We start from the raw sequence: 18336 nt of genomic DNA on the forward strand, positions 1-18336 counted from the left end.
GGGCTCCCCCCTGCTCCCCTCCATGTCTTCCCTGTGCTGCTGAACTCACAGACCCCACTTCCTCATCTCCACCCCCAAATTCAGAGGAAAGAGGCCCATGCTCTGGGCCACAAACCTTCCGGGAAAATGGCCCACAGCACTCTTGCCCCCACTGCACTCTCACCTCCTTTCTCCTCCTGCAGGGACAGGATTTTTGCTAGAAGTTTTCTTAGCTCCTTCGAGCTCTCATTCAAGTCCGTGGACTCTGTCTCCCACGTCTCTGCTGCCAGTTTTTCAGCCCACCGTCCCCAGGGCTCTGCCCTGCCTTTTTTGTGATCATAGTGCAGGAAGGTCTGACGATCCAAGTATCCCTCAGCAAAAAACCTGGACTGCACAAAGCCATCCCGGGAAAGCACAGTCATGTTGTATAAAAGACTGTGGGATCCTGGGGAAGGAGGAACCACAGATGAAGCTGCTTTCTGGAGACAAGTGCACATCAGATGTTTAACAGACAAGTTCTGTGTCCTGACCTGCTCCAGGTGCTGAGGATGCAGAACATGCATGTGTACAAGGGACCAGAATGAGGATTTCCATATGGGAAAAATGGGAAAGAGAAGGAGGGAGAGGGGAATCAAGGAGTGGAGGGAGAGGGTGGAGATGGACACACATGTAAGACAAGCGCCAGGACAGGGAGGCACTGGCTCCCTAAGGGTCCAGGCAGGAGGGCAAGGGGAGAGGCAGGAAGAGCAGGGTGAGGGGAGGTGGAGTCAGAGGGAGGGAAGGGCAGTGTCAGACCCAGGACCAGAGGGATCCCTGCTCAGAGGAGGGCCAGGTGAGATGGAGAGCGAGGGCTGCTGCCCCTTATGCAGGCTCATCATGGACAAGGCGGGCTCCAGGGAGGGTGAGGCAGGAGGCAGAGGGGCCTGAGGGGCTGGGCTGTGGCCCCAAGAGAGATGAAGGTGGGCCAGTAACCTGGAGGAGGTGAAGGAGTGGGTCTGGGCGCAGAGTGCAAAGAGGCATGGTGAGGCCCCAGGTGGGGAGGTGGCTGCACCTGCCAGTGTCCCCTGGGAGAGGAGTCAGTGCCATGTGCATAAGGGTCATGGAGAATTAAAATATCGGAGTGGCAAGGGAAGATAGAACTGAAAGCCAAGGTGCACACTGGGAAGCACCTACATGGTGGGAGGGGCTGGAGGGAGTGAGGTCACACCTCCACGAGGGTTCGGGTCAGGCAGCCAGCAAGCAGGGGGTGGGGGCCTGGGAGAAGACTCCCTGGAGGAAAAGCCTGCTGACCAAGTGGCACAAACAAGGATTTCGGATACAAGATTGAGATAGTGAGAGTCCACTGGGGTCGTGGAACCAAAGAGAGGGTGATGAAGGCTAAGGAGGTGGGCAGTGGACCACGGGCAGTATTCCTACTGTGGGGGAAGGGAAGAGACTGCAGAGAAGACGTGGTGAGGGCCTGGGATTGAGGGGCAAGGGGGGAGCATGGCTCAGGGGTGACCCCCCGCCTTGGGTTAAGGTAAAGACAGAAGAGGAGGGATGCCCTGGGTGAGGGAGGATGAGAGTGAGGTGGAGATTCTGGGCACCATGGGGCCTGTGATTGATGAGAACTTGGTGAGGGCCCAAGGCAGTCGGACAAGGGTGGGAGCAGGGCAAGGTGCCATGTGGGGAACTGCAGAGGGACCAGGGCAAGTGGAGTCCAGCACCTGTAGCCCAGGGAGTGGAGGAATCCAGAGGGTGAGGTTTAGGATGCAGGAGTGGGGAGGGGCCGTGTTGGGGGAAAGGCTCCCCTTGGTCGAGGGCCAAGAGCAGGTGCCTTCACCGGGTGGAGGTAGGAGGGTGGGTGTCAAGTGGGGGACAGGTCCTCCCCCAGGGGCGGGGCACTGTGCTCAAGGCCCAGGGATCATTGGCAGGAGAGTTCCTCCTGGTGATGAAATAGGGCAGAGGGTGGAGGGGAAAATTCATGGGTAAAAGTCATTCCAAGAAAAGTAAGGTTAGTGAAAGCTGAGGGGAGGTAGGAGCCTTGCAGGTGATCGATCCTAGATCCTCGCAGGAAAAGATCCATGAGTGGAGGGGAGGGACCTGTAGTGGGAAAAGGAATGAGGGTGGGGACGCCCTAGGAAGAGATCAGAGAGCGGTAGAGAGGAGGGGTCAGCACGGAGTGGGGAGGGCAAATCCTGAGCGGGCTCGGGGGCCAGCAAGGAAGGAGGTAAGGAGAGATTCAGTTGTGGGACCACAGGCACAGCGGAAAATTAGAGTTCACATTAGTGGGGGAGGGGGGACCACGGAAATCGCAGGAAGAATCCTTTGGTCCCAAAGCCCTCAGACCTAACTTCCGTCAGTGATTCAGAAGCCGCCACAGTGCCCACAGCAGTAGGAAGAGTGTGGATCGAGCTTGCCCTTTCCCAGAGGCCCTGGTCACTAGAAAAAGAGCCCTAACTCTCGGGGCTGAGGACCCCTGAGCGCTGCCAACCTGGACTCCTTGTTTCCGGCGTCCAGAAATGAGAAGAGACGGCAGAGCTAAGAATAGGAGAGGACAGCTTTCAGGGGCATAAGAGGGCGCCCCACAGACGGCTAAGAAGTGATCGCCTGAGACTGGGACCTGGAAGAATGCCATTCAAGAGAGCAAAAGGGAGGGGGGGGCGGTGGCGGGGCGGGGGGAGCGGCAGGGAGCCGGTGGGGACCAGGCTGCCTTTTCAATCAGGAGAATCTGAGGACTGAGGCATATGATGAGGACACCGGGGAAGGCAGGTGGGGCAGGGAGAGCAGAGGCTAGGAACGGCAAAGAGACTGAAACGCGGGATGCAGTGCTCGCCACACGCCGTGTGAAGTTCCCGGCCGCTCCTAGACCTTACACCTCCCCGCCCCCCACCTTTCTCCCATCCCCACCCCCAACTCCTCTATTCGCTCACCCCCAGCCGCAATTGAGACGATCCCCGCGACGCTCACCGAATCCCATCGAATACTAACCACCCGAACCCCTGAAACCACCCCGGGCTCCGTCCGGACTGAGACCTCAATGAACCCCACTCACCGGCGGCGTTACCCAGGAGCACAAAAAAGGCAGCGTGGGCTAGAAACAGGCATACACGAGAGAGCCCCATGGCCCAGATCTTGTCTCCCCGCCAGGGGCTCCGGGACCGAAGGAAAGCTGGCGGACCCGAGGAACCGCGGCGGAGAACTGAGCTGTGTGAAGTCCGGCAGGCAAATCCATTCACCGCGCCGGTGCCCTAACCCTTGCCTGCCCGGCCCCGCCTCTCACCCGCCGGGCCCGGCCCCGGCCCCGCCGCGCCCCCTTTAGCCGATCTGTTTCCGCCCCTCAGTTCAGTTCTGTTCAGGTCAGTCACTCAGTCGTGTCTGACTCTTTGCGACCCCATGAACCGCAGCACGCCTGTCTTCCCTGTCCATCACCAACTCCCAGAGTTTATCCAAACTCATGTCCATTGAGTCGGTGATGCCACCCAACCCTCTCATCCCGTCGTCCCCTTCTCCTCCTGTCCTCAATCTTTGCCAGCATCCGGGTCTTTCCCAATGAGTCAGCACTTCACATCAGGTAGCCAAAGTATTGGCGTTTCAGCTTCAGCATCAGTCCTTCCAATGAACACCCAGGACTGATCTCCTTTAGGATGGACTGGTTGGATCTCCTTGCAGTCCAAGGGACTCTCAAGAGTCTTCTCCAACACCACAGTTCAAAAGCATCAAGTCTTCTTCGGCGTTCAGCTTTCCTTATAGTCCAACTTTCACATCCATTCATGACTACTGGAAAAATCATAGTCTTGACTAGACAGACCTTTGTTGGCAAAGTAATGTCTCTGCTTTTTAATATGCTGTCTAGGTTGGTCATAACTTTCCTTCCAAGGAGTAAGCGTCTTTTAATTTCATGGCTGCAGTCACCATCTGCAGTGATTTTTCAAAGCCTGAAGGCTAGAAAAGCCAGGGAGGTGAGACGGAGGGTGAGCTTTAGAGACATCTCAACGTTTCCGGCCTTTTGGGGCTCTTCCTTTAGACACAACTTCTCTTCCAACCCAACCCACCTCCACCTCGCACAGCAGAGTCACTAGCGAAACTCTACTGAGACCAGCCAGGGTCTTCCAGGGTGGTCCAGTGGTTAAGAATCCGCCTGCCAGAACAGGGGACACGGGTTCCATACCTGGTCTGGGAAGATCCCACATGCCTCGGGGCAACTAAACTCAACCCTTGAGCTGCAACCACTGAAGCCAGAATGCCCTAGAGCTCCTGCTCCACAAAGGAAAGTCACCTTAAATGAGAAGCCCGTTCACCCCAACTAGAGAGTAGTCCTCAGCCTCTGCAAGGAAAGAAAGCCCAGCCAAGCAAGGAACAGACTAAGTGCCACAAGGAAGAATCACTGCAGCTGAGAAAACAAACAAAAAGTCTACTGAGACCAGATTTGTAGATTTCAGCAACTCTGCCTCTCAGAAGTCACTACCCCAGATGAATGACCAAACCCTTCTCTCTCCTTTCATTTTTTAAAAAATTTATTTTTAATCGGAGGACACCTGCTTTACAATGGTTGGTTTCTGCTGTACAACAGCATGAATCAGCCATAAATATACATACATCCCCTCCCTCTAATCTCCTTCTCCTCCTCTGACTGACTGCTATGTGTCTTCTGGTGGCCTCATCCTATAAGTATCTGCATTCTCCCAAGCAGACTCTTGGTTCAGCCCCTGGGAAATCACAGGTTCAATGAGATGACTCCCCATGATCCACTCCAATACCAGCCTCTCCGGATTCCCTTTTCAAGCTGCCTCACTATGTCTGCACCTCTGGGCCCATCCTCCCCTCAAACCCAACAGGTCTATAAGCAAACTCCGCACACCAGCCTCTCCTAGTTCTCTTTAAGCATCACCAGCTTGCTCCCTTCTGATCCCCCTTCCCCTCCCTCTCATGGACTCACAGTCAGCTCCTCCAACCCCTTTTCAATCCCACAGCACCTACCTTAGTCCAAGCTTTCATCTACCTCAGCCTAGAGAACTGCAAAGGCTTCCTAAACACAGGTCTGTCCCCAGTTTTAACCATAACGCCCCAAGCCATCCACAGCTGCCCCACCTGCAGAATTAACACACAATGTCTCTACTCCATCTTAAGTGGAAGCTGCCGCAACCAGCTAGGTGGCATCATTTTCCATTTCTCTGGTTACATATCACTCTCCTATGGGTTACTCTCCTCTGCCTTCCAGCCCATCAGAACAACAGATCCTAAAAGAGCATCCCAATTAGATGGTGGTAATGGTGGCACAACCTTGGGATCATACTAAAAACTACCTGTTTGCCTTTTTTTTTTTTTTTGCTTTTATGTTTTTTTTCTTTCTTTAACTATTTGCTTTAAAAGGGTGAATTTAGTGATATATGAACTATATTTCAAAAATAACAATAATGCCATCCTGAAAGTCTTCTTCTACTGAAACCTGTGCTTTATCCCCAAAGCACATCTTTTGGTCTTTGGAATATGTACACCATGGTCCTCAAACTTGACTGCTTTTAGAACCACCTGGAGAGTTTTTACTGTCCATATCTCTAGGCCATGGCCAAAACCCTTGGTATCCCTTGGGTTGGGCCTAGGCTTCCTATCCTTTAAAGCCCCCTCAGTGATTCCAGTTTTAGAATAATTGGTCTAACCCTTGTTGAAACCTCCCTGATGGAACAAAGTGTGCCCTGCCTTGAACCCCATCTGACCATTTTATACATCCCCCCCATTAGACAATGAGTCACTCTGGGATCAGGACCTGTGTTCATTTCATGTTTGTGTCCCTGCAAATGCTTTTAAAAAGTTTTACTCTGCCTCTCATTACTAAGCATTCCACTAAGATCCTTATGCAATACTTTTGCTGTGGACCCAAATGTCATGCCTCAGAAAGTTTTAACATTTCTTAGATTTCACATCATTTTTGTTAATTACTTTGACCATCATAATTTATTTAGCAGGTCAGAGATTGGGTCCTGTCCCAACCCAGAGAGATTCTTTTTCACTGCTAAAGCTCACAAGTGAAAGTGGACCTCCCCCAGAGTAGTAGAGTGGATGAAGTCTGCCTCCCAATGCAGGGAACATGGGTTCCATCCTTGGTCTGGGAAGATTCCACATGCCCGGGAGCAACTGAGCCCGTGTACCGCAACTGGGCTTCCCTGGTGGCTCAGACAGTAAAGCATCTTTTGTAACGCAGGAGACCTGGGTTCGATTCCTGGGTCGGGAAGATCCCCTGAAGAAGGAAATGGCAACCCACTCCAGTACTCTTGCCTGGAAAATTCTATGGATGGAGAAGCCTGGTAGGCTACAGTCCACGGGGTCCCAAAGAGTCGGACGGGACTGAGCAACTTCACTGGTTCACCACAAATACTGAACCCCGCCTCCCAGCTCTAGACAGGCTCCAGGCAACTAGAGAAGCCCCCTGTGCAGCAACAAAGACTCAGAGCAACCAAAAAGAAAGAAAGAAATGAGTAGTGAAGGTATAGACAAGCAGATGGAAGCCAGCTCTCCTGACAGCTAGACAAGCCCTTTCCTCCAAGTCAGTCTTCTTTCCAAGACTTGCTGAGTGTGGCTGCTCCAGCAAACTGGTTCACTTAGGTGAACCCTCTCCCTCTCCCCCCAAGACTTTTCATACTAATGTTAACATGCTACATTGTTTCCCAGCATTTCCAGATGATTGCAATGAAAGATAAAGCCAACTACTCTCCGTGGGAAGTAAGACTCCAGATTTGGGGGGCTCGCCTGGATTTAGCCGCGGCCGCCTCTTCCCCCATCACACATAGCAGCTAGGCCTGTGTACCAAGTGCTTTTCCTCCGCCCACCCGGCCTCCAGACTCCCCTGCTTTGTTCTATAAACTACTTTTTCTCCATTCTTCCTTTGCACCCCTGGACTCACCGGCACACGGGCCTCTTTCTCTCCGCTGACCTCTGGTACCACTCCAGGGTCGGGAAAGGAAATAGAAAATGATCTGAGTGTTGGGAGTTTACATAATCCAGGGCGGAGCTCGGCGAACCCTCAGAAGGTCACCCCTCCCCTCAACTCCGGTTTAAAGGGAAGAAACGCTTTCGTGGATTAAAAAAAAAAAAAAAGGCAGAATGAAGGAATTTATGGGTAGGTTGGGAGAGGAGTGAGCTGCATTTAGGTTTCTGGTTCTCAAACTGCTCAACATCTGCAGGCTGCAGGCTGTGAAAACGCAGATCTCCACGGATCCGCGGAAATTCCCAGTCGTAGGTCCGAAGGGAGATCCCGGAACCCGACTGATTTCAAGCACCCTCTGGGTCTTGAATAGGGAGATACTTTTCCGAGCCCCCGAGCCCACGGGGCCGCTCTTGAATTCTAGGATCCAAGTACATTCCCTAGCGCCTCGTGTGGCCTCTGGAAGGAAAGCGCCGGCCGCGGAGCTGGCCTTCGAATCCCGTCCGCCCACCCCAGAGGAAAGCAAAAACTGAGGATCTAGGAAAACATACACACTAGACCCAGTGTGACTTTCTTCAAAGACCAGGGTGAAAAAAAAAAAAAGAAAAAAAAAATTACCAAAAAAAAAAAAAAAAAAGACCAGGGTGCCTTCCTGAAATGATACAATAGCTGCAGAGCCGTGCAGATGCTGGTAAAATGCCAGAATGAGCTCTGACTTGGGCCTTGGGTCTTGACCAGTCCCAGATGAGTGACGTGTGCTTGAAAATGGGGGAATAAACTGTAAAGGTGAGAGTGGAAAAGGAAGGAGGGAAGGGGGAAAAGGTTGAAAAAGAAAAAGATAAGAGAAAGGGAGAAAAAAGCTACAGGGGAGATGAATTTTTAACAGTGTAATTTTATGATTTCTAACATTTATTTTTTTTTCTGTCTTTTATTCAAAGTTTGCCATAACTGTTTGATCTCTCTCTAAATGCATAAGTAGACGGCTGTTTTTGTTACTGCCTAACCACTGGGGAGTAAATTGCCCAGTCTCTCCCTCCAGATGTCCAAGGCATAGCTCTCAGCAATAAGACAAGGTGTCTTGTTTCTTTTGTTTACCTAACCAAAGGACTCATTCCAAAGAGATTTATATGTTAAAAATCAACTTTGAAAGTACATACTTTACATAAAACACCTGTTTGAAACATATAGCTGGTTGAGTTCTGGCAATTTACATGCCCATGTCACCATTACCACGATGAAGATGAAGAACTGCTGTTGTTTAGTCGCTAAGTTGTGTGCAGCTCTTTGTGACCCCATGGACAGTAGCCTGTCAGGTTCCTCTGTTCACGAGGTTTTCCAGACAAGGATACTGGAGTGGGTTACCATTTCCTTCTTCAGGGGATCTTCCCAAACCATGGATGGAACCTGGGTCTCCTGCAGTGGTGAGTGGGTTCTTCACCACTGAACCACCAGAGAAGTCCCAGAGCCACCTAGGGTGAATGTCAAATTCCCTCAAAGAAATATCATTAAGAGAAAATCTTTGTGACACTTTAAGTCCACACAAATGCTTAAACAGAACCAACACCAGAAAACCAAAATCCTAGTTCAGATGAGATCTCTGAAGCTGGCTGTAATTCTTTGTGGGATGTGTTAGGTAGAAAGGATAACTCTGGATAGGGCTATAGCTCAGTAGCCCCTGCCTCCTGGGAGCCTCGGAAAGGACCCTGGATTTTCAGCTACCCACAGTGAGGTCATTCCTGGGGCAAAAGTAGAATCTCCTTGAATTCCTGAGGATTTTACATTTATTCAGTGACATTGTGGATGTTGATTTCATCTTTGAACATTTTGAAATTAATTTGCTTTGACTCTAAATAAGAACCGGAAACAGGAAGCCAGGAACTGATCTTGAACCATCGCCCCACCCATGACTCATGCAATAATCCTAACAGTTTTTGAGCCAATGAAATCCATGGTTAGATAAACAGTAAATTCTTCTTTTCAACACATATTAGATATCCCAGCTTGCCTAGTAACGTTCTAACTTAAACCCCAGACTTAATATTTAAAATTTATATTTTTGTTGGCACTGATTTTGATTTTTATTTAAAAAAATGTTTATTTATTTATTTTTGTCTCTGCTGGGTCTTCATTGCTGCATGGGCTTTTCTCTAGTTACGGTGAATGGGGGCTACTTTCTAGCGGCAGGGCACAAGCCTCTCATTGCTGTAGATTTCCTGCTGCAGAGCACAGGTTCTAGGGCGCACGGGCTTCAGTATTTGCTGGCACATGGGCTCAGTAGTTGAGGCTCCTAGGCTCTAGAGCACAGGCTCAATAGATGTGGTGCATGGGCCTGTTTCCCTGAGGCATGTGGGATCTTCCCGGGTCCAGGATCAAACCAGTGTCTCCTGCATTGGAATGCTGATTCCTTACCACTGAGCCACCAGGGAAGCCCTGATTTTTAAATAATTCCTGTATTTTACAATGAGTTTGTTGCAGTAAGCTGTTGCAGCCTGGCAGAGCAGAGACCAGAACCTGCCCCATGAATCAAGGATACGGCAAACTGTGCCCTAGTAAGGATTGTCCTATTAAGCATGCCAAATAGCGGGACGTGCTCTCTGCTCCCCTTCACTGCCTACCCCTGTGTCTGTCCCCATGGAAACAAAACAAGATGTTACTGATCAACTGCAGACCCTTAACTTGACTCTCTATGGTGCGCTAATCAAACTCCCCAGTATAGCTATTCCCTAATGATCTGATATGACTTCTGCCAATAAAAGTACAGGCTGAGAAGAGCCATTTTGTCTTCCTGCCATGGAGAGCAAGGCCCCCTGACTCTCCCGCTTGCCAAATCATGTGTCTGTCTTTTCATTATGCGCTCGCCCCCATTTCAGGTCTTTCTCACCCACTGTGCTGGACGGGGCAGTAAGCCATCTGAAATTACCTGTAAAATTAAGTGAATAGATGTGTAGTTCTTCACTGGCTTTCTGCTAACATCGTCTTTAAAATGTATCAACACTGAAATCCAGTCACTTCTCACACCTCTACGGCTTCCATCCGAGAACCATCCTCTCCTCAGTAGTAACAGGCTAGTCTTCCAGGTGGGCTCCCTGCCCTGCTGTCTATTACCCACATAACAGAAAACAAGATCCTTTTCTTTTCTTTTTATTTTTTAATGAATGGCGTCTTCCTCTTTAACTATGTACTTGGCGCACCGGCTCTCCTTCACCGCCTGTGGCTCTCTCACAGCAGGAGGCTTCTCTGGAGTATCTATTTGGGCACCGGCTCCCCTTCACCGCCTGTGGCTCTCTTACAGCAGGAGGCTTCTCTGGAGCTGTGGCTGCAGCTCAGGAGTTGTGGCCTGTGGGCTTAGTTGCTCCCAGCCCCGTGGGATCTTAGTTTCCTGAGCACGGAGAGTTTCCTGCGTTGGAAGGCAGATTTTTAACTACTGGACTGCCAGGGAATGATCTTTTAAACTGAGCTTTTAAAAGACGACATGATCTGTTAAGCTGTGAATTAGAGCATGTCCTCACCACCACACCCCAAAGAACACTGCAGTGTCTACCCTTCTTAGCATGAACTCCCACCCCCTCACCACTGCTTATAAGCCCCTCATGACAGGGCCCCTCTGGCCGCCCTAGCCTCAGTCCACCGGTCTCAGCCCAGCTCCTTCGTCTACGCACACGGGCCTCTAACACTGCTCGGTCCTGCCCAGGCTCCTGGCCCTGCTGTGACTCCCCAAATGCACCCCTTCTCCAGAAACTCACCTGGTTAGCTCCCCGCTTCCATTCAGGTCTCTGGTCCAGTGGCCCAAGGTCAAGGCCTCAGAAGTGCGATGTCTGACAAACCCTGAATTATTGGCCCTGCCATCACCACTACCAATCTTCTGGCCCAGCCATAATTTTCTCCAGAGTAGTTATCAGTGATATCAGAATATTTGTTTTTGTCATCTGTATCATTGAAATATATATTCTTTAAAAGAAGAACCTTGGGGCTTCCGTGATGGTCCAGTAGATAAGAATCCATTTGCCAATGCAGAGGGCATGGGTTTCATCCCTGGTCCGGGAAGATTCCTCAGGCAATGCAGCAACTGAGCCATGTGCCTCAGCCACTGAGCCTGAGTGTCCAACTACTGAAGCCTGTGCGCCTAGAGCCTGTGCTCACAGCAGGAGAAGCCCCTACTTGCTGCCACTAGAGAAAGCCTGCTCACAGCAACAAAGACCCAGCACAGCCATAAAGAAATATGTGCTGGGCTTAGTTGTTCAGTTGTGTCCCACTCTTTGTGACCCGATGGACTGTAGCCAGCTAGGCTCCTCTGTCCGTGGGGATTCTCCAGGCAAGAATACTAGAGTGGGTTGCCATGCCCTCCTCCAGGGGATCTTCCCAACCCAGGGATCAAACCCAGGTTTCCTGCATTGCTGTTACTATAGGCATATATAGTAGCCTGCCTCAGGGAATCCTGTCCCTCCTCCTTCTGACCCTTAGACTAAAGTGCCTTTGTTTACATCACAGGGAGATAACCTGAGCCTGCCCATCTGTGGAGGGACTGTGACGTTCTTGGGTTCTTTGTGTGGGAAATAGCACCACTTGTTTGATGCTTACCAGTGTGGCTCAGAAGTTCATGAGGGGCAGGGGGTGGGGGCAGAGGGGGCAGGAATCACGGATAGCTGTGGCATCTTTGTTTACTGATATGGCAGGAGATATTCCATTTAATACCACCTCTGAAATAGCTGTAAGGAAGCAAAACTAACAACCCCCACTCCCTGAGGCTTGCCATTCTAAGAGATGTTTGCAAGAATTAAGTAGTCTTTTTACTTTGTTTCCTCACAGCACCCCCATCTCTGATCCATAAAAGAACCTGGCATCCAGGCCTCAACAAGATGGTTATTTTAGAGACATTATTCTGCCATCTTCTTGGTCAGTCGGCTCTCCAAATAAAGTCGGATTCCTTGCCTTGACACCTTGTCTCTTGGATTTATTGGCCTATTGTGTGGCGAGCAGAGAGAGCTTGGACTCAGTTACAGTAGTACACACTGGAAAATGTAGGGTGGGTTCAAGCCAAAGGGTACCGTAAGAAAGATTTGAGACAGGCCAAGAGGGGCGGGCTGACCAGCGAAGGGTAAACTTTTGGTAGAGGTAAACTTCAGAAAGAGAAGGAAAATATAGGGTGTGGGAGAGATGCCTCAGAGAAGAAAGAGCTGAGCAAGTTGGACCAATACAGGGCACGCCACGCACGGTATGTCAGGGTGAGCAAGCGTAATCTGTCAGGGTGAACTAACATGACAGGTGGGGGACAGCAGAGAAGACTGAAAAAGAAAAATCTGTATACTGCTGAGAAGGACAGAGTATGAAAACATACTCGAAAGCTAAGTGTCATGTGGGCTACAGCAGGGCACAACCATACCTGACAGAGAATGGAAAGGCTAAATAAATACAGAAGTGATGAGGCACAGAAGGCTTGGGTAAGGTGAGATGGAGCTGGAAAGGGTAATAAATAAAAGTTGAGTCTAAATGTTGACCCCCCGATGAAACTAAGAAGAATCTGTTCCCATTAACTCATTAACAAGAATTATGTGGAATATAGTTGTGGTTGATGTGGGTTTTCAATATTGGTAGCATATATTAAGCAGGTCCCAATATTGATTGGACCTCCTGGAGAAGGCAATGGCACCCCACTCCAGTACTCTTGCCTGGAAAATCCCATGGATGGAGCAGCCTAGTAGGCTGCAGTCCATGGGGTCGCTAAGAGTCGGACACGACTGAGCGACTTCACTTCACTTTCAATATTGATTATCCCAAATTCTCAGGGTCCTACATCAAGGTGTTCATCAACACGTTACCAATCACAGAATTCTATTCTGCCGTTGGTCCTTAAACCTGCACAGTTGTTAAAATTATATATATATATTAAAAAACAGGAACCTTGTCTATTTGTCACCACTTTTATCTCTCGAATCTAGAACAGTCCCAGTGCATAGTAGGGGTTCAATAAGTAGGGGTTGACCATAGGCTGGCACAGTGCTTTCAAAAAGCAATTTGAAAACATGTAGGCTGCCAGTGTGCTCCGTCGCCGCAGCTGTGTCTGACTCTTTTTGACCCTATTGACTGTTGCCTGCCGGGCTTCTCTGTCCATGGGATTCTCCAGGCAAGAACACTGGGTGGGTTGCCACGCCCTCCTCCAGGGGATCTTCCTGATCCAGGGATTGAACCTGCATCTCCTGTGTCTCCTGCACTGCAAGTAGATTCTTTACTCACTGAATCACCTGGGAAGCCCCCAAGACATGTATGACAAGCCTTAAAAATATTCATGCAAAACTTTCCTGGTGATCCAGTGGTTAAGACCACCATGTAATCCAGGCGACCCTGGCCCAGGAAGTAGTATCCCACATGCCGGCACAGTTAAGCCAGTGCACTGCAGCTACTGAGCCCTGGAGCTCCTGTACCCGCCCACAGCTAGAGAGTCAGGGTGCCACAACAAAAGATCCTGCCAGGACTGAGACCTGATGCAGCCCCCACAAAAAAATGTTCATGTTCTTTGACCCAGTAATTTTTACTCAAGAAATCCATCATTTTAAAATAAAATAGAGAATAATGTTTAGGTATGCAAATTTTATTTTAAAAAAATGTTGGCCATGCCAGGTGGCTTAGCAGTATCTCAGTTCCCCAACCAGGCATCGAAACTGGGCCTGTGCAGTGAAAGCTCTGAATCCCAACTAGACCACAGAGGAACACCCTCAGGGTAAGAATATTAATCAAGGAATTCCCTGGTGGTCCAGTGGTTAAGACTAGGCACTCTCACTGCTGTGTCCTGAGTTCAATCCCAGTTTGGGGAACTGAGATTCTGCAAGCCATGAGGGCAACCAAAAATAAAAAATAAATTAATCAAACTTTATTTGTAAAGGTAGAAAAAAGATACAGAAGAGTGGGTATTTTTTTTTTTTTAAGGAAATAGTATACAGCTGGTAAAAAAGTTTTTAAGGACAGTTTATAATATATAAAGTTATTTATTGATTATAATGAAGTTTTCAAAAATAAGATTGAAAATAATTCATAATGCATAACTACAGCTATGCAGTCCTGTATAGACACGCAAATACATGGGAAGCAGTTTGTGCAACTGAGCGTAGCTAAGAAGTGACGATCTGCCAAAGAGCTCACCATGTCCCTCCCCGTGGAGACATTAGATGGTTTCGTATCTTTCTGCTTTTATTTATTTTTGTATATTGTTTGTGACTGCACAAGGTTTACTTTTTAAATATGATTAGTTAGTTAGCCAGTTACTGTTGTCTGTGCTGGGTCTTCACTGCTCAACGGGCTTTCTCTAGTTGCGGCAAGCTGGGGCTCCTCTCTGCTTGTGGTGCACGGGCCTCTCATTGTGGCGGCTTCTCTTCTTGGGGATCGTGGGCTCTAGGGTGAGCAGGCTTCGGTACTTGTGGCACAGGTGCTCAGGAGTTTCAGCTCCTGGTCTCTAGAGCACAGGCTCAGTAGTTGTGGTGCATGGGCTTAATTGCTCCAAGGCATGTGGGATCTTCCTGGCGTAGAGACCAAAGCCCTGTCTCCTGCATTAGCAGGCAGATTCTTTACCACTGAGCCACTAAGGAAGCCCTTGACATTTCTAATGGGATAGAATACTTATTATAATGTATTAAAATGTGCAAAATGAAGTTTTAATGAAAAAATTCAACTCTCCTTTCCCAATTCACATTGAAACATCTCTCCTCTGACATCATGGGGCAGAAATCCGTACTGATGGTCCTCCAGGGGAAAGAATTGAACTCTTCCTCCACAATCCATGATCCATTCTTGGATTTGGAAGTCAGCTGAGCAATGAAGGCAACACTAAGAATGCCATCTATTCTTGGGCTTCCCTGGTGGCTCAGATGCTAAAGAATCTGCCTACAATGCAGGAGACCTGGGTTCGATCTCTGTGTCAGGATGATCCTCTGGAGAAGGAAATGGCACAAAGTACTCCAGTATTCTTGCCTGAAGAATTCTACGGTCAGAGGAGCCTGGCGGGCTATAGTCCATGGGGTCCCAAAGTGTTGGACATGACTGAGAGATTTTCACTCATTCGTAAGATCTTACCATCAACTATTGATTACTGATTGTTACCTAATTTTAATCTCACCACACCTGAGAGGGTAGAATGGATTCTTTCATTTTCATAGCTTGAGGATCTGAGTCCCTGAGATACTAAATGTGTGGCCTGGATCCCCAGAAAATGTTGACCTTGAAACTTAGATGACTGTGGACTTCCTGGGAAGCCCACCTAGGCACCACCTGGGTGACAGATGAGTGAGTCATTCAGCCATGGAGTGTGGGTCCTAGCGTTCTTGGAGGGGTCTACAGTTTTCCACCTGAAGACTCCTGCACATACTAAGACTATATTCTCTCTTCCTTCCATGTCAAGCAGGCTTTTCTTTAAAAATGCAAAGATAACTTCCCTAATATTAAGGCCAACCCGAGTCCCCCTACCCCCACTCCACCCCATGACTCATCCCAATTGCTAATCTAAATTTCAGTGACACTACCCTCAGGGTTGTAGTTGAGCATGTGGATCCAGGACAGAAGTTATTTGGGCATTTGGACTTGGCTGATCTGGAAGGCAGTCCTGAAAGTTGATATTTTATTCTAGATGGATTTTGGGAAGGGATGGAAATGCCTGATGAGAGAAGACAGGTAAGAAGATTCCAAAAGCAAAGGCCAGTGAGCTCTGGGTTCTAACAAAAGGACTTGGAAAACCTGCCAGCCATTCTGGGCTTATAGTTTCGAGTTTCAATTCCTTCTCAATTATAGACCATTCATTTGGCAAACATGTACTAAATATCTACTATATGTTGGCCGCTGCTTTTAGAAGGAACTGGGGCTGATGGAACCTCACTCTCCTGGCACTCAAGGTTGGCTCAGTCTTGCTCAGCCTAACACGGGTAAGGAAGTTTTAACACAAATGGTAAGTGCAACCTGCACAGGTGCCTTGTGGACATATATGTAGACTGGCAGCTTTGAGCAAGGAGTTACAAAAACCTTATAAAAGAGACAGCATATGAGCTGCATTTTGAGTATAAGTAGGAACCCAATGGACACCCAGGACAAATGAACACGCCTCATAATCCAGGACATGCATTCCTTTGCCTAGGCCAGGACAGGACTCAGACTAAGCTGACTGGGGAGCTTCGTCAGTTTCTTTCCTGGCGAGAAAGTATGCCCCCAACATCTGACTGTTCAGGAATCACAGTTACTAAATATTGAGATGAGGAGTGGGCAGGGTGGGGCTGGATTTGAACAGGAAATTTCCGCTGGAGGGATTGTTAAAATGCAAAGCCCTGGGCCCTCACCCCTGGAGTTCTCATCAGTAGGTCTGGGATAGGTCCTGAAAACCATCCCAGCTGATGCCAGTGTAGCCTGTTTTGGGGCTGCACTTTGAGAACTATATTAGAACCACTTTCTGGCAAGAAGAGCAAGGGTTTATGAGTCTAGTTTGGTTTCTAATATCAGAAGGGAGCTATGAGGTATAGAATAAACCAGACCACACCTGATCCACCCTGGCACCGCACGCCTACCCCAGTGACCCAGTGTTTGATTGCCTTGGGGTCACAGGAGCTGCAAACAGCCAGGAAGGGACCAGATTTGGAGGTCGGAGAGGGTGCCCGGGAAGCAGAGCTCGACACTCAGCACCTGGGGCTGCTGCAGCTCCACAGACTGGCTCCTGCGCCCTCAGGTCCTTCCTCACCCCTCAGGACGCTGACTTCCAGGCCTTCCTCTTACTCTACCTCAAATGTTTGGGCCTCTGATGACAGAGGAGTTCTGTCTGGATCTTTCTGATCCAGACAGGGGAACATAAGGTGACAGACATGGACAAACTTACAGGTTAACAGAATGGGCTAATAACGAGGGCCCTGAAAGTGTTGGCAAATGGCTTCAGTCAGGTGTCCTAGGAGAAACACCAGAGAGTCACATTGGTCTAGGAGTGTGACTCTCGCTTCGGGTGTGAGAGGTCCTGGCTTCAAATCCTGATCGAGCCCACATCCTTTTGGGCTTCACTGATGGCTCGGACAGTAAAGAATCTGCCTGCAATGCAGGAGACCTAGGTTTGATCCCTGGGTTGGGAAGATCCCCTGAAGAAGGACATGGAAACCCACTCCAGTATTCTTGCCTGGAGAATCCCCCTTGAACTGAGGAGCCTGGCAGGCTGCATACAGTCCATGGGCCACAAAGAGTTGGACATGACTGAGCGACTAAGCACACAAGAGAAACACCAAAGTTATTTATCTAACTTTTGAGACTTTGACATGGATGCTAGAGGGCGATCTGAGATTGCTGAAACTACAAGTGTTGGTCCAACCACCAAAAGAATGCTTTGTAGGCTCGGCGAGCATGCTCAGTCATGTCCCACTCTTTATGAGGCTGCCAGGCTGCCAGGCTCCTCTGTCTGTGGGAACCCAGGCAAGAATTCTGGATTGGGTTGCCATTTCCTCCTCCAGGGGATCTGCCTAACCCAGGGATTGAACTGGGGTCTCCTACATTGGCAGGAGGATTCTTTATCACAGAGCCACCTGGGAAACTCCTAGATTGGGCTTTTCTGCTTAAATCAAAAATTTGTCAGATACTATAAAAAAATAATAACAATGTTTTAAAGTGGGAATTGCCTGGCAGTCCAGTGGTTAAGGGGCTTCACTGGTGGCTCTGATGGTAAATAATCTGCCTACAATGCAGGAGACTCACGTCTGATAGTTGGGTCGGGTATGACTACCCACACTGGTATTCTCACCTGGAGAATTCTAGGGACAGTGGAGCCTGGCAGGCTACAGTCCTTGGGGTCACAAAGAGTCGGACACAAATGAGCGAAATCACTTACACTTTCACCAGTGGTTAAGACTTGGCGCTTTCACTGCTGTGGGCTGGTTAGGGTCTCTGGTGTGGGAACTAAGATGCCACAAGTCACACAGCTAGACCAAAAGAATAAAAATAGCCAATTTCCTTGACCAAACAACTTTCATATGTTGATTAATCGTGCCCTTATTTTACCTTTTAGTGAATGAAAGACAGATATGTAAAGAAAGAAAATGCAACTAAAAGAAAAACAACATACTCAATAAAAATGGGAATAATAATTCAAGGAATCATATATCTATTTTCATACCTTAATCTATTTTTCTTCCAGTTTTATTGAGATATAATTGACATACAGTAGAACTGTACACATTTAAGATGTAGAGCATACTGATTTGACTTACGTACATTATGAAATGATTATCAGAGAATGATATAATTTTGAGACATTAGTAAACCTTCAGTTCACTTCACTTCAGTCGCTCAGTCGTGTCTGACTCTTTGCGAACCCATGAGTTGCAGGACGCCAGGCCTCCCTGTCCATCACCAACTCCCAGAGTCTACCCAAACCCATGTCCATCGAGTCGGTGATGCCATCCAACCACCTCATCCTCTGTCGTCCCCTTCTCTTCCTGCCCCCAATCCCTGCC

The 18336-nt window shown here is 48.8% G+C and overlaps 2 protein-coding genes across 9 annotated transcripts in view; one reads left to right on the forward strand and one right to left on the reverse strand.

Moving 5' to 3' along the window:
* LOC133236496 (BOLA class I histocompatibility antigen, alpha chain BL3-7-like) overlaps positions 1-18336 on the forward strand; it is a 47325-nt gene that overhangs the window by 15713 nt on the left and 13276 nt on the right. The window lies entirely within an intron of this gene.
* The window catches only part of LOC133236494 (MHC class I polypeptide-related sequence B-like), a 76089-nt gene that overhangs the window by 6266 nt on the left and 51487 nt on the right, over positions 1-18336 (reverse strand). For 3 of the 8 annotated variants that reach the window (XR_009732910.1, XM_061398545.1, XM_061398549.1), the window contains exon 2: positions 164-3903. Coding sequence is in view for 7 of the 8 variants with exons in the window: in XM_061398545.1 (XP_061254529.1) it covers positions 164-542 (379 nt within the window). In the remaining variant the exon portion in view is untranslated. Of the gene's footprint in view, positions 1-163; positions 6828-6859; positions 7431-18336 lie in introns of those variants that run through there. The other 5 variants (XM_061398548.1, XM_061398546.1, XM_061398551.1 and 2 more) reach the window with 5 other exon arrangements.

This window comes from Bos javanicus, chromosome 23, assembly GCF_032452875.1.
Source record: "Bos javanicus breed banteng chromosome 23, ARS-OSU_banteng_1.0, whole genome shotgun sequence".
Taxonomy (NCBI): domain Eukaryota; kingdom Metazoa; phylum Chordata; class Mammalia; order Artiodactyla; family Bovidae; genus Bos; species Bos javanicus.